Below are 15,546 nucleotides of genomic sequence, written 5' to 3' on the forward strand. Positions count from 1 at the left end.
TGTAACAGTCACCACAGCTGCAACTCAGTTTACAGACTCCAGGGTATTGCAAGTCAGGGATGACATCCTTCACAGATGGAATTAGATCACGGATTTTATGTACTGTACTGAATCGGACTTGGATCTTATGTTTATTTAGAATTTTGGAGATCTTTTTGGTCACGTCTGCTATGTATGGTAACGTGACAGTTTTGATCGGAATTTCAAGTGGCTGTTTCTGTATGGTGGGAGACACAGCTTGGCGGATGGTGCGTTCAGAGTATCCGTTCATCCTGAGGGCCCGATGTACGTGTCTTAATTTACTGGCCAGGTGGTGTTGGTCAGAAATGCCATGAGCTCTGTGGTATAGCGTTTTGATGAGATAATTCTTTTGAGATGGGTGGTGGTGAGAATCCGGTTTCATGTAGGAATCTGTGTGGGTGGCTTTCCTGTAGACAGAATGTCCCAAAAGAACTAAGAGTATGAATCCTTGCAGTCACGAAAGCTTCAAATGTGGAAAGGCAGATATATTTGAAGGATGTCGTCTGCAAATTGACAGCGAAACGTTTAGATCATCGTTAAAAAGGATTCAGACCAATGAATGATGGTAATTGGGATATTATTACGATCAAAACGGACTAATTCCTATTACCCAGAGTGAATTCAGACCAATAATTATTCAAGAGTCCAGATGAACGGGACGGCGGGTGACCTGGCCCAGCGAGTCCGCCGCTTGACACAGGCTCGTGGTTCGAATCCGGCAGACCGCCCTAATTAATCATTCACGTTTATAAACCACAAACTACTGCACTCTCGGTCTGCTTCACCGTGCAATTCAAAGATCCCACCATAGCGACGGTTCCACCTGAAGACGGAAGCTTGTGTTGCCTCCGAAACGTCGTGATTTAATTTAGTTATTTTCTTCTTGGTTCTTTCGGTAAAGTCACGTAGAATGGAAGTAATAAAATAATAGAAATAAAGCATGATAAATTTATTATTTTATTATGTTATTAGTATGTTTTTATTTTATTTTATCATTTCCATTCTACGTGACTTTACCGAAAGAACCAAGAAGATGAATTCCTGCATTCACGAAAGCTTTAAATCGAAAATTAGTTATTTTCACTTATTATGATTTTTTTCATTTTTTATTTTACTTTTATTAATTTTTATTTTTTACCTACGTGACTTTACCGAATAAACCTAAGAATATGAACGGACAACAATCCAATCAATGTAAATTTCGATTTAAAGCTTTCGTGACTGCAGGAATTCATCTTCTTGGTTCTTTCGGTAAAGTCACGTAGAAGGGAAGTAATAAAATAATAAAAATAAAACATAATAAAATAATTCTCACGACGTTTCGGCCACAACGCAAGCAGCTGTCCTCAGGTGAAAACCAGGTCTGTCGGGGAGACAGCGTCTGAACCGCTGCGTTGTGGCCGAAACGTCGTGAGAATTATTTTATTATGTTTTATTTTTATTATTTTATTACTTCCCTTCTACGTGACTTTACCGAAAGAACCAAGAAGTTGAATCCAATCAATGCTCAATGCAACAATGAGGGCACCGTGGTTATTATGGCATTGCGCTTTGAAGCCGGCGACTCCAGCCAGTTCGAGTCCCGACCAATGACCCAACAGGAGCGCGTGAGTGACTTCTGATCCGGCGCGAAGCATCCTGTGCTCACCACAGTGGCTCGTAACGCTACTTGACACCCGTCTTCTCGCTTGGGTCCACAACATTACTGTATATGGCTTTACATAGAACACCACCACAATGGTCTTGGGGCTGCCGTGGGGACGTGGTGGGGGGCAGGGGAAATTGAATTGGAGAAGGGGGGGGGGTGTGGAATGTGGGCGGAACTACCTATGCCCCTCCATCCCTCCTTACCCCCCCCCACACAACCACCCATCATCACCCCCGCCCCCTCTGTCCCTGTGAGGAATTCACTGGGTGTTTGTTTTGGGTTCTTTCTGTCACCCCCCCTCCACTGCCCGCCTCCACTAACACCAACCCCTCCACCACTACCACCACCCCCACTGCCCATCTCCACTAACACCAACCCCTCCACCACCACAACTAACACCAACCCCTGCACCACAACCACCCCACCACCACCACCCCCACTGCCCGCCTCCACTAACCACCAACCCCATCACCGCCACCACCACCACCCTACTCTCCATCCAACCCCCCCCCCGCCTTTCCTCCATTGTGGACACCCCTTGGATTCCAGGAGGGGGGGGGGGGGTGTCTCGGTCGGAGTTGGTGGGGAAAGGCGATAACACAAAATCATAGTAATTGTGGAGAGAATAACTCATAAAATAGATGCGCAGATACTTTACCGCCTTCTTCATAAAGCTGTCTCAATAATGGGCTCCGCGGTGGCTAGGAGATGTCAATGACCTCGCCTGGTACACAGGAGGTCGTGGGTTCGATCCCGACCCTGACGCCTGCTGCTGTATATTTGGAGTTTGCGTGTCTCTCTCTATCATCATCATCACGGTGGCTATGAGATGTTAATGACCTCGCCTGGTACACAGGAGGTCGTGGGTTCGATCCCGACCCTGAAGCCTGCTGTGTATTTGAAGTTTGCGGTGTCTCTCTCCCACGTGGTCGCGTGGATTTTTCTCTGGATCCTCCGGCTTTTCCTCCTTCACATGTAGAATCAACATCGCACGTCCAGAGTATTTGGCTGCTACACATTTCCACGTGATAAGCCACTTTGCTGAGCTATCATTTGTGGCCAGGTCGTTTCTGAAAAAGTACTTTATAGCGCAGTGGGCCTTTTGTTGTAAAATAAAAACGTAGTTTAGTTTAGTTTCAGCAGTACTCATTCAGTACAGGCAAACTCTGGACCATTACCGAATTACGGTGTGTGATCGGCAGAAGTCAGACTTGCTTGAATCAATGCTGGTGAACTGCCAGATGTCATACAGAAGCAACCTCTCTTTCAGATATGGGTCCTAGCTCGTCCCAACATTATACAATACAGAACACACAAAAAGATTAATTTCCCTGTGGAGAGTAAAAGTTATGCAATAGATAAGCAAATGCACCCCCCCGCCCATCATATGGGACGGGTGGGGCTGGGTGGAGAGGGGAGGGTGGAGAGGGGCTGGGTGGAGAGGGGCTGGGTGGGGAGGGTGGGGAGGGGCTGGGTGGGGAGGGTGGGGCTGGGTGGGGGGTGGGAGGGGTGGGGCTGGGTGGGGAGGGGCTGGTCACCCCGTGGTGCCCTTACAAAACTCAACGTTTAACCTACTCACGCCGGCTTGTGCCCGCCCTCACAGTCGGGCATATTTGCGGAATACACCACGCCGCCGTTGACCCTGCAGGCCATTGACCGAGCAACCCAACGTTCCTACCAGCTCCCTCCGCAGGAATGTGTTGAATACTCTTTGGTTCTTTAGGTAAAGTCACGTAGGTATAAAATAAAACACAAGCGTCCACCTGATTATGGACGCTTGTGTTGCGCCCGAAACGTCGTGATCTATTTTATTTTCTACCCACGTGACTTTACCGAAAGAACCAAAGAGTATGGATTCCTGCAGTGACGAAAGCTTCAAATCAAGATCGATAATAAATAGTTGAGTATGCGCCTCAATCGAACCCATTACACTGGTAACCGATTGGCAAGTTCCGTTGACGTGACACTACACCTCACTAATTGGCTGTGTCGGGTGGTGGCGGGTTTAACGACACATTTGTATATTTACGCGATCTCTCCCCCCCCCCCCCCTGTATTGTGAACACACGGCTTTGTTTCGTAGGGCTCCTCATGCCCCCTACTCTAACACCTGGGAATCCCCGAGTAATTAAAACTGACTTGTTCATGTGGCCCGATTCATAATACGGCGTGCTCCTATTCATGGGTCTTTCGGTAAAGTCACGGAGATAGGTTCAACGAAAATGACAAAACATTTAAAAAAACTACGACTATTTTTTCTCCTGATGACGATTGCTTGTGTTGCGATCGAAACGTCGTAGTTTTTTTTGTTATTTTTTTGTTATTTTCTTTAACCTATCTACGTGACTTTACCGAAAGACCCAATAATATTAATTCCTGCAGCCACGAAAGGGGCCGTCCATAAATGACGTCACGCGATTTTGGACGATTTTTGACCCCCCCCCCTTCGTCACACGACGTCACAAAAAGTCCGACCACTCCTCAAATATGACGTCACAAAGCTCTGCCCCCCCCCCCCAAAAAAAAAACCATGCTTCAAATCGCTTTAAACTATTGTCATTGTAGTGCGTATTTAATGTGGCGCTACACTCTGATGTTGTAGGAGAAAACATTTATTTAAAAGTCTATTTAATTAAGTAGAACGTGTTGTCCATATTTATTTAAAGTTGCGCATTTTGATGTGACGTCACATTTCTCAACCCCCCCCCTCCCTCGTCACACATCGTCACAAATGTCTGACACCCCCCCCCCCCAGGTGCGTGACGTCATTTATGGACGGCCCCAAAGCTTTAAGTCACGGTTCTATTCTGGCTACAGGTAAAACCCACTGGGAAGCACATTTAACATTTTCCACAGGTACCTGGTGGCACGATAGAAACCTGGTTACTACAGCAACGATGATAACATCATCACTTGGTAATACTACTCGCGGTATCTGGAGCACAAGACGCACCTATCACCCGCCCCCCCCCCCTGAATTTTAAATCATTTATATTAAGTTAACTCGCTTGCTTGCTCGCGCGCTTACGACCGTGCAAATCTTTCGGTCGTTTTTTAACCCACTTCCCGTGATCCAATCGAGCTGACATTTTGCACACAGACTCGTTGCGCGTGACAATTTATTTTCGTGAAATTTTTTCCCCAAAATTTTACACTTTTTAGGAAAAAATAAATTGTATTTAATTACCAATTGCTTAATGGTGGCAGGCAATCATCTGACCCATAGGTGGCAGCCATCTCAAGCCAGAGGACGAGAGGACTCTAGCCGCCACGCATATAAAGGATTTATAGTGAAAAACTTTGTTTTCACGGGTTAATTTTTTAATATCAAATGTTGTACGTCCATTGTGTGTGCCCGTTGGTGTGTCTGTGTGTGCGGCTCCAGTTTAACAGCAGAGGTCTCACTCCGAATCAGTCGAGCGGCAATATCTTTTCATCGGTTGCGTAACGCTGTGTGGAAGCTATACCTGGTTTGTCGCTCCGCACGAAGTTTCAGGTCTTCTCGGCCACGGTCATTCCCTCCCTTCTCTACGCTTGCGAAACGTCGACCCCCCCCTAATGGAGCATCTTCGCCGGTTAGAAACATTTAGGCTGGCCTGCCTACGATCCATCCTGGGCTTAACCAGGCTGGATTGTGTGAGGAGCTCCAAAATCCTTGAAAGATCTGGGCAAAGGTGCACATGGCCTGGCACAACCGTCGTGGTGACGTCACCGCCACTTAGTGGCGAATGGCGGTTGTTGTGTGCCACCCCCTCGTGTGCAGTTATAGGCGCCACTTCGTTAACAGCACTTGCCCCAACGGTCTGTTAAGGTTACACGGGGGATCTTTGTCTTTGTTCTGTGTCGGTAGTGTAGCGGTCAGCGCTTTGCGCTATCGAACCCGGCGGCCCGAGTTCGATTCCCGCTCACGGCTACCAACACCAGTGACGATTATTTGAACCGGTCCTGGGCCTCCCCTGGGTCGACTCAGCCTCAAATGAGTAGCTGGTGCGGTGTGTAGTAAACATCGCCACTGGGGAGACAAAGGCGGCCGGGCGTGGTGCTGGCCACACCACCCCCTCGTGTGCCGTGCCGGCCTTCATAGGTGCTACTCGCTAACAGCACTTGCCCCAACAGTCTGTTGAGGCTACACCGGGGGGGATCTTTGTCTTTTCGCGTGGGTCCCCACGTTGTTCTCAAAGTGCACCGAGCCTTCAACACTTCACATGGCACTCAAAGTGCACCCAGCCTGGCACAAGCGGGGTCTGTGCCGTGACCTCCCGCCAGCAGCGAGCCTTCGACACTTCACGTGGCACTCAAAGTGCACCCAGCCTGGCACAGGCGTGGTGCCGACTTCGTCGCTACTTAGCGGAGTGTGACCATAACGCTGATAAAAGGCGGGCACAGCTTCGAGCCGTATGTATCGTATTTTAATCGAGCACATTCTTAATCTGCTCTAGACTCCAAACGGAACGGCATTCACATAAATTGCGGCTATTTTATTTTTTTCCACCCTTTAATACAATGTACAACATTCAAACACCGAATGCGCTTCGGGACAACTTTCAAAAAAAAAAAAACCCCATTTTTTATTTCCTTACAAAAACAACAATTATTTTTTTAAAAAAAAAAAATCAACTCTGAAAAAGGTTTCTTCGGAGAGCACAAATATTTGCGACCTCTGACCCCGGAGAGGCCACGCGAAACCACGACACAAAGAAACGCCGCGAACGCCGAGAGAGGAGGAGAGTTCTCCCTGGCGGTCGGCTCTCGAACGCCGACACTGCACGCGCCATGTGACACGATTTTTTTTGTCCCTGGCTAGTAAAGTAGTTATTTTCTAATCGATTATGCCTCAAACAAATATTTATAATACTTTTGTTATTATTTTATAATAATAAAAAAATAATTATTTAATAATTCTTTTTTATTATTTCTCTTCTACGCTAATTTGTTCAAGATTAATTGCATTATTGGTTCTTTCGGTGAAGTCACGTAGAAGGGAAATAATAGCATTTTATTATTTTATTATTATTATATTTTATAATATATTTTTTATTAATTTATAATATTTTTATTTTATAATAACATTTTATTATTTTATTATATTTTCATTATTATTTTATAATACAAAATTTTATTATTTCCCTTCTACGTGACTTTACCGAAAGAACCAAGAATATTAAATTTCGATTTAAAGCTTTCGTGACTGCAGGGATTCATCTTCTTGGTTCTTTCGGTAAAGTCACGTAGAAGGGAAATAATAAAATAATACAAATAAAACATGATAAAATAATTCTCACGACGTTTCGGCCACAACGCAAGCAGCCGTCCTCAGGTGGAGAACAGGTCTGTCTCTTTATTATTTCCATTCTACGTGACTTTACCGAAAGAACCAAGAAGGAAAAAAAACGGCTATTGTTCCCCACAAACTTTGTTTTCGTCGCTAGGACTTTACGTGAAGGAATGACACGGATGCACACCACGTTTTCTCATTGAAAATAGGTAAATTTCACTGTCCTGGTCACGAAAGCAAAATTTGTGGGGAATAATAGCCATGTTCTGTACTTTTGAGGCAGAAGCAATTTAGAAAATAGCACTTACTACACAGGATTAAAACATTTCTTTTGTTACAGAGTGAATTATAACTTAAAGGAGGGTCGATAACTTAGCTCTGAATATATATCGGCGAATAGAGCAGGGGGCGGGGGGGGGGGTCGGGGGTCTGGGTGGGTAGAGGGGGGGGGGGGTTGAGGGAGGGGGCTGCGTTGCGACCAAGAAGCTGACCTTGCTAAGGCCAGAGACGCAAACTGCGCCTGCTCCAAGCAAACCACAGCTGAGAGAAAGCCGGCCCCAGACACGTGGTTCCATCCACTACATCGCCCCCCCCCCCCACCCGTTGTCCTTGCAGCAGCAGCAGCGGCGGTGGTGGAGGGCGCTGCTTCTGGCTTAGCCACCGAACTAAGACGGTGGTGGTCTCTCATCGTCATCATTGTCGTCATCGTTGTTATCATCGTCATCATCGTCGTCATCGTCGCCATCGTCAACATCGTCATCATCATCGTCGACATCGTCATCATCGTGATCGTCATCATCGTCGTCATCATCGCCATCGTCAACATCGTCATCATCGTCGTCATCATCGCCATCGTCAACATCGTCATCATCGTCGTCATCATCGCCATCGTCGCCATCGTCAACATCGTCATCATCATGATCGTCATCATCGTCACCATCGTCACGCGGCGCTTTCCGATGCGCTTCAGCGGCCGTCTGGAACGCTCTTCCCTTCCGATATTCTAGAAGCCGCTGGGAGCTACGCGCTTTGCAATCATCGACAGTGAAAAACTCGCGTCTTCAGAACTGATGTTTGCGTTTAGTTTGCTGTTCTTCGCCCCTCCCACCCCGCGCCCAGCACCTCCGATTAGCACGGTCTGCGACGTACGGTGCGAAAGACGTTCAGCACACACACACACAGGGCGAGAACCAACAGCGAAACAAGAGGCAGCAATCACACGGAGCGTTGCTGGGAAGGCCACGTCCCGCAGACTCGCTCCCCACCGCGGCACCGCCACGTCGAACGGCACCCTCGAGTCCGATGAACAGGAGAGAGAACCCCCCGCCCCCCCACATGCCTCCCCCCCACCTGCCCCTCCCCACCTGCCTCCCCCCCACCACCATGCTGCCCCCCCCCCCCACCACCATGCTGCCCACCACCCCACCATGCTGCCCCTCTCCACCAACAATGCTGCCAACCCCCCACCACGCTGCCCCCCTCCCCACCACGCTGCCCCCCCCACCACTCTGCACCCCTCCCCACCACGCTGCCCCCCCACCACCACGCTGCCCTTCCCCCCCACCCATTACGGCCCTCTCCACCAAAACCCCATCGCAGCACCTCGCCCTCCTGCCCGCTCACCAAACCCACCACTGCCCTTCCTACCACAAAAACCACTTACCCGCCCGCCCCCCCTCCTTTCCAGTTGTTGGGGGTGGGGGGCAGCGCTGCCCCCCCAACTTTAGCAGAGCGCCTCGGGCCCGAACTGGTAGGTGAGCTTCCGCTTGACCTTCCGCACGCGCCCCGTCTTGCTGTAGTTGCGTAGCGCGCGTGCCATCTTCTGGTAGGTCATCGCCTTGCGGTTGCCCTTGCGCTGCCCCCACGCCTGCGCCAGCTCCTCCTTGTGCCGCGACGAGAAGGCGAACACTCCCTCGTGAATGCTCACCTGGTGGGGGTGAGGGGGGGTGGTGAGGAAGGTGAGAGAGAGAGAGAGGTTGATGGTGAGCGGTGATCGCGGCGCGCGTGAGTTGGTGAGTGGTAATGTTGTGACAGGTGAGTAGTGGTGGTGAGTGGTAAGAGGTGCTGGGTGAATAGTGGTGGTGAGTGATAGCGGTGGTGAGTGGTGGTGGTGAGTGGTGGTGAGTGGTGGTGGTGAGTGGTGGTGAGTGGTGGTGGTGAGTGGTGGTGGTGAGTGGTGGTGGTGAGTGGTAGTGGTGGTGAGTGGTGAGTGGTAGCGGTGGTGGTGAGTGGTGGTGGTGGTGAGTGGTGAGTGGTGGTGGTGAGTGGTGAGTGGTGGTGAGTGGTGGTGGTGAGAGGTGCTGGGTGAGTGGTGGTGGTGAGTGGTGGTGAGTGGTGGTGGTGAGTGGTAGTGGTGAGTGGTGGTGGTGAGTGGTGAGTGGTGGTGGTGAGTGGTGGTGAGTAGTGGTGGTGAGTAGTGGTGAGTGGTAAGAGGTGCTGGGTGAATAGTGGTGGTGAGTGGTGGTGAGTGATAGCGGTGGTGAGTGGTGGTGAGTGGTGGTGGTGAGTGGTGGTGAGTGGTGGTGGTGAGTGGTGGTGGTGAGTGGTGGTGGTGAGTGGTGGTGGTGAGTGGTGGTGGTGAGTGGTAGCGGTGGTGGTGAGTGGTGAGTGGTGGTGGTGGTGAGTGGTGGTGGTGAGTGGTGGTGAGTGGTGGTGAGTGGTGGTGGTGAGAGGTGCTGGGTGAGTGGTGGTGGTGAGTGGTGGTGAGTGGTGGTGGTGAGTGGTAGTGGTGAGTGGTGGTGGTGAGTGGTGGTGAGTGGTGGTGAGTGGTGGTGGTGAGTGGTGGTGAGTGGTGGTGGTGAGTGGTGGTGGTGAGTGGTGAGAGGTGCTGGGTGAGTGGTGGTAAGTGGTGAGTGGTGGTGAGTGGTGGTGGTGAGTGGTGGTGGTGGTGAGTGGTGGTGGCGGTGAGTGGTGAGTGGTGAGTGGTGGTGGTGAGTGGTGGTGAGTGGTAGCGGTGGTGGTGGTGAGTGGTGATGAGTGGTGGTGGTGAGTGTTGGTCGTGAGCGGTGGTGAGTGGTGACGGTGGTGGTGAGCGGTGGTGAGCGGTGGTGAGCGGTGGTAAGTGGTGATGGTGGTGGTGAGTGGTGGTGGTGGTGAGTGGTAGCGGTGGTGTTGAGTGGTGAAAGGTGCTGGGTGAGTGGTGGTGAGTGCTGGGTGAGTGGTGGTGGTGAGTGGTGATGGTGAGTAGTGGTGAGTGGTGAGTGGTGGTGGTGAGTGGTGGTGAGTGGTGGTGGTGGTGGTTAGTGGTGGTGAGTGGTGGTGAGCGGTGGTGGTGAGTGGTGGTGGTGAGTGGTGAGTGGTGGTGAGTGGTGGTGGTGAGTGGTGGTGAGTGGTGGTGGTGAGTGGTGGTGAGTGGTGGTGGTGGTGAGCGGTGGTGGTGAGTGGTGGTGGTGAGTGGTGGTGGTGAGTGGTGGTGAGTGGTGGTGGTGAGTGGTGGTGAGTGGTGGTGGTGAGTGGTGGTGAGTGGCGGTGAGTGGTGGTGGTGGTGAGTGGTGGTGGTGAGTGGTTAGTGGTGGTGGTCAGTGGTGAGTGGTGGTGAGTGGTGGTGGTGAGTGGTGGTGAGTGGTGAGTGGTGGTGAGTGGTGAGTGGTGAGTGGTGGTGAGTGGTGGTGAGTGGTGGTGAGTGGTGGTGGTGAGTGGTGGTGAGTGGTGGTGAGTGGTGGTGAGTGGTGAGTGGTGGTGGTGAGTGGTGGTGGTGAGTCGTGGTGAGTGGTGGTGAGTGGTGGTGAGTGGTGGTGGTGAGTGGTGGTGAGTGGTGGTGGTGGTGAGTGGTGGTGAGTGGTGGTGAGTGGTGGTGGTGATGGTGAGTAGTGGTGAGTGGTGAGTGGTGGTGGTGGTGGTGGTGAGTGGTGGTGGTGAGTGGTGGTGAGTGGTGGTGGTGAGTGGTGGTGGTGGTGAGTGGTGGTGAGTGGTGGTGGTGAGTGGTGGTGAGTGGTGAGTGGTGGTGAGTGGTGAGTGGTGGTGAGTGGTGGTGAGTGGTGGTGGTGAGTGGTGGTGGTGAGTGGTGGTGAGTGGTGGTGAGTGGTGGTGGTGAGTGGTGGTGAATGGTGGTGGTGAGTGGTGGTGAGTAGTGGTGAGTAGTGAGTGGTGGTGGTGAGTGGTGGTGAGTGGTGGTGAGTGGTGGTGGTGAGTGGTGGTGAGTGGTGAGTGGTGAGTGGTGGTCAGTGGTGGTGGTGAGTGGTGGTGAGTGGTGGTGAGTGGTGAGTGGTGGTGAGTGGTGGTGAGTGGTGGTAGTGGTGGTGAGTGGTGAGTGGTGAGTGGTGGTGAGTGGTGGTGAGTGGTGGTGAGTGGTGAGTGGTGGTGAGTGGTGGTGGTGAGTGGTGGTGAGTGGTGAGTGGTGGTGGTGAGTGATGGTGAGTGGTGGTGGTGAGTGGTGGTGAGTGGTGAGTGGTGGTGAGTGGTGGTGAGTGGTGGTGGTGAGTGGTGAGTGGTGGTGAGTGGTGGTGGTGAGTGGTGCTGGGTGAGTGGTGGTGGTGAGTGGTGGTGGTGAGTGGTGGTGAGTGGTGAGTGGTGGTCAGTGGTGGTGGTGAGTGGTGGTGGTGAGTGGTGGTGAGTGGTGGTGAGTGGTGGTGGTGAGTGGTGGTGAGTGGTGGTGAGTGGTGAGTGGTGGTGAGTGGTGAGTGGTGGTGAGTGGTGGTGGTGAGTGGTGGTGAGTGGTGGTGGTGAGTGGTGGTGAGTGGTGGTGAGTGGTGGTGAGTGGTGAGTGGTGGTGAGTGGTGAGTGGTGGTGAGTGGTGGTGGTGAGTGGTGGTGAGTGGTGGTGAGTGGTGGTGAGTGGTAGTGAGTGGTGGTGAGTGGTGGTGAGTGGTGGTGAGTGGTGAGTGGTGGTGAGTGGTGAGTGGTGGTGGTGAGTGGTGAGTGGTGGTGAGTGGTGGTGAGTGGTGAGTGGTGGTGAGTGGTGAGTGGTGGTGGTGAGTGGTGGTGGTGAGTGGTGGTGGTGAGTGGTGGTGAGTGGCGGTGAGTGGTGGTGGTGGTGAGTGGTGGTGGTGAGTGAGTGGTGGTGGTGAGTGGTGGTGAGTGGTGGTGAGTGGTGGTGGTGAGTGGTGGTGAGTGGTGGTGGTGAGTGGTGGTGAGTGGTGGTGGTGAGTGGTGGTGGTGGTGAGTGGTGGTGAGTGGTGGTGGTGAGTGGTGGTGGTGGTGAGTGGTGGTGAGTGGTGGTGGTGAGTGGTGGTGAGTGGTGGTGAGTGGTGGTGGTGAGTGGTGGTGAGTGGTGGTGGTGAGTGGTGGTGAGTGGTGGTGGTGAGTGGTGAGTGGTGGTGAGTGTCGGTGTTGTGCTGCGTCTCACCCAGCGCACGGCGTGGCGCATGGCGGGGTCGGACAGCGCCTCCAGCAGGAACTCGTAGAGACGAGGGCGACGCGGGGCACGCGGCTCTGTTGGGAGGGAGGTCGGGGAGAGAGAGGTCAGGGGGGAGAGGTCAGGGGGGAGAGGTCAGGGGGAGAAAGGTCAGGGGGGGGGGAGGTCAGGGGGAGAGAGGTCAGGGGAAGGTCAGGGGGGGAGAGGTTAAGGGGAGATCAGGGGGGGAAAGGTCGGAGAGAGGTCATGGGGGAGAGGTCAGGGGAAGGTCAGGGGGAGGTCAGGGGGGGAGAGGTCAGGGGGAGGTCAGGGGGGAGAGGTCAGGGGGGCGAGGTCAGGGGGAGGTCATGGGGGAGAGGTCAGCAGGAGGTCATGGGGGAGAGGTCAATGGGAGGTTAGGGAGAGAGGTCGGGGAGAGGTCAGGAGGAGGTTAGGGAGAGAAATGCCAACTGAGCGAGTAGCAGCGCCTATGGAGGCCGGTACGGTAGGTGGTCATCACCACGCCCGGCCGCCTTTGTCTCCCCAGTGGCGATGTTTATACCACCGCACCAGCTACTCATTTAAAGCTGAGACGACCTAGGGGAGGGCTCAGGGACCGAGTTCAGACGATCGTCACCGGTGTTGGCCGTGAGCGGGAATCGAACTCGGGTCGCCGAGCTCGGAGCGCAGCGCGCTAACCACTGCGCCACCGCTCCCCATTAAAAGACAAAGATAAAGATCCCGCTATAGCCTCTACAGACTGTTGGGGCAAGTGCTGTTAGCGAGTAGCACCTATGAAAGCCGTCACAGCGCGCGGAGGTGGTGGGGTGGCCAGTAACCACGCCTGGCCGCCTTTGTCTCCCCAGTGGCGATGTTTACTACACACCGCACCAGCTACTCATTTGAGGCTGAGTCGACCCAGGGGAGGCCCAGGACCGGCTCAAATAATCGTCACTGGTGTTGGTCGCCGTGAGCGGGAATGGAACTCTGGGCTCGCCGGGTTCGATCGCGCAGAGCGCTGACCGCTACACTACCGACACGCACACAAAGACAAAGACCCCCCCGTGTATTAATTCTAGATTTGAAGCTTTCGTGACTGCAAGGATTCATACTCTTAGTTTTTTCGGTAAAGTCACGTAGGTAAATGAATAAAACTAAAATAATCACTTGATACAGCAAATCTGGCTGTGACGGTCCCACCTGATGACGGAGACTTGTGTTGCCTCCGAAACGTCGTGATTTTTTATTATTTTAGTTTTATTAATTTTAATTTCATTTTTTACCTACGTGACTTTACCGAAAACAGGTCCCTGCGGGGTGGGCTAGTAGGAACGAATAACCAAAGAATATAAACATAATGTATTATTACACTTGTTTAGCCAGGAAAGCCCCACTGAGTGTAAAGGTTTTTGTAGGGTCCTGCCAAGTGTTTGCAGTAGGGGACGATGTTGCTACACCTAATCGGATGATACGAAGGGAGAGTTTGAGGCCTAGTTCTAGGCTTTAGGCCTAGCTGTAGGCTTTAGGCCGCTGTGAGTTAATTTTTAATTTAAATGTTTTAATTATTAATGTAAAAGCTTTAAATGTAAATGTTTCTATAAAAAAACATCAGGGAATGTAACATTGTTAAACATTAACTCCCTTTCACACACGCGGGGGTACGATACGAAGGGAGAATTTGAGGCCTAGTTCTAGGCTTTAGGCCTAGCTGTAGGCTTTAGGCCGCTGTGAGTTAATTTTTAATATAAATGTTTTAATTAAAAGCTATCTCAGGGAATTATAAGGGAATGTTTCACTTGTTTAGCCAGGAAAGCGTCACTGAGTCTAAAGGTTTTTGTAGGGTCCTGCCAAGTGTTTGCAGTAGGGGGCAATGTTGCTACACGGACGGACAGACGGACGATATAATCTATTGTAGGCTGGTTCACTTCGTTCCTACCAGTAAAACTAAGAGTATATACCCCCCGTGTAGCCTTAACAGACCGTTGGGGCAAGTGCTGTTAGCGACGTAGCACCTATGAAGGCCGGCCATGTGGCACACGAGGGGGTTGTCATACCACAACACACACACACACACGAGAGAGGGGGGCCCCCGTTGCGAGCCCCCCGATCCGTCATCCTCTCCCCGCACCTCGACCCGCGTGTCGCTGGGACGCTTCAGCGCCGTTGAGGTTGCGCAGCTGAGAGTCGGACAGCTGCTGCTGAAGCTGCTGTTGCTGCAGCTGCTGCTGCTGCTGGGAGCCGGGGGGCAGCAGGCGCTGCGGGTAGTAGCACACCGTGGCGTACGGGGTCGGGGACGACGCCGCCGCCGGGGGGGGAGGACCAGCATCAAGCGGCCCCGGGGAGCCGCGGTGCCCGGGGCTTCGGCGTCCGGACGAGGTGCACGGCGAGCCGGGGAGGTCGTCCTCATGGTGGTGGTGGTGGTAGTAGAAGGGCGCCGGTTGCGGCGGTTGCAGCGGTTGCAGGGGTTGCAGCGGTTGCGGGGGTTGTGGCGGTGGCGAGCTGGTGGTTGTGACGGTCGCGGCGATGATGCTTCCGAATTGCTCGGCGGGGCCGGGGTGCGGTTGTGGCGTGTGCCGTTGGTGTTGGTGGTGATGATGATGCTGCTGCTGTTGATGTTGGTGGTGTTGGTGGTGGTGGGGTAGCGGCGGCGGTGGCGTTAACGTGGGCGGCGGTGTTGTGTCGGGGTGCTCATGGCTGTGATGTTGTTGTTGTTGGTGGTGGTGCTGGTGGTGGTGGTGCTGGTGGTGGTAGTGTTGCTGGCGAGGCGGCGTGAGCCCCGGGCTCGCACGCTCCGCTAACGACGACGACGACGACGTCGACGAGGAAGAGGTCGCGGTGGCCGGGAAGACGATCTGCTCCTGGAGCAGCGACGCCTCGAACGAGTGGAAGGCTCCCAGGTGGAGGCCCAGCGTGGGATCGCCGCCGTCCTGATACCAGCACCACCATCAACCACCACCATCAACCACCATCAACCACCACCAACCACCACCATCACCACCACAATGACAAATAAAAACAAGTAAACCCGTAAAAAAAAGTTTTTCACTATAAATCCGTTATATGCGTGGCATCGGGGCGGCTAGAGTCCTCTCGTCCTCTGGCAGCATTAAACAATTGGTAATGAAATATTTAACAAAAAATTCCCTAAACAGTGTAAAATTTTGGAAAAAATTTTTCACGAAAATTAATTGTCACGCACAACGAGTCTGTGTGCAAAATGTCAGCTCGATTGGATCACGGGAAGTGGGTTAAAAAACGACCTAAAGATTTGCACGGTCCTAAGCAAGCAAGCGAACTTAATTATAAAGGATTTAAAAAATCACTCCCCGTG

The 15,546-nt window shown here is 52.5% G+C and overlaps 1 protein-coding gene across 1 annotated transcript; it reads right to left on the reverse strand.

Moving 5' to 3' along the window:
• Window positions 1–8,066: 8,066 nt before the first annotated feature.
• On the reverse strand, window positions 8,067–12,253 carry LOC144942541 (transcription factor Spi-B-like). The gene is made up of 3 exons (XM_078869402.1): window positions 12,228–12,253; window positions 8,608–8,871; window positions 8,067–8,082 (listed from the first exon to the last, which is right to left on the reverse strand). The coding sequence occupies exons 1-2, from the start codon at window positions 12,246–12,248 to the stop codon at window positions 8,668–8,670; spliced, it is 225 nt and encodes a 74-aa protein (XP_078725528.1). The 5' UTR covers window positions 12,249–12,253; the 3' UTR covers window positions 8,067–8,082; window positions 8,608–8,667.
• Between the last annotated feature and the right edge of the window lie 3,293 nt (window positions 12,254–15,546).

Source organism: Lampetra fluviatilis, chromosome 27, assembly GCF_964198595.1.
Source record: "Lampetra fluviatilis chromosome 27, kcLamFluv1.1, whole genome shotgun sequence".
NCBI classification, from domain to species: Eukaryota; Metazoa; Chordata; class Hyperoartia; order Petromyzontiformes; family Petromyzontidae; genus Lampetra; species Lampetra fluviatilis.

Excerpts from the sequence above, each read along its gene's own strand:
- LOC144942541 (XM_078869402.1), bottom strand. The coding sequence starts at position 12,248 with ATGCGCCACGCCGTGCGCTGG. Across the intron at positions 8,872-12,227 it reads TGCGCCACGCCGTGCGCTGG|GTGAGCATTCACGAGGGAGT; the intron begins GTGAGACGCAGC and ends CACCCCCACCAG.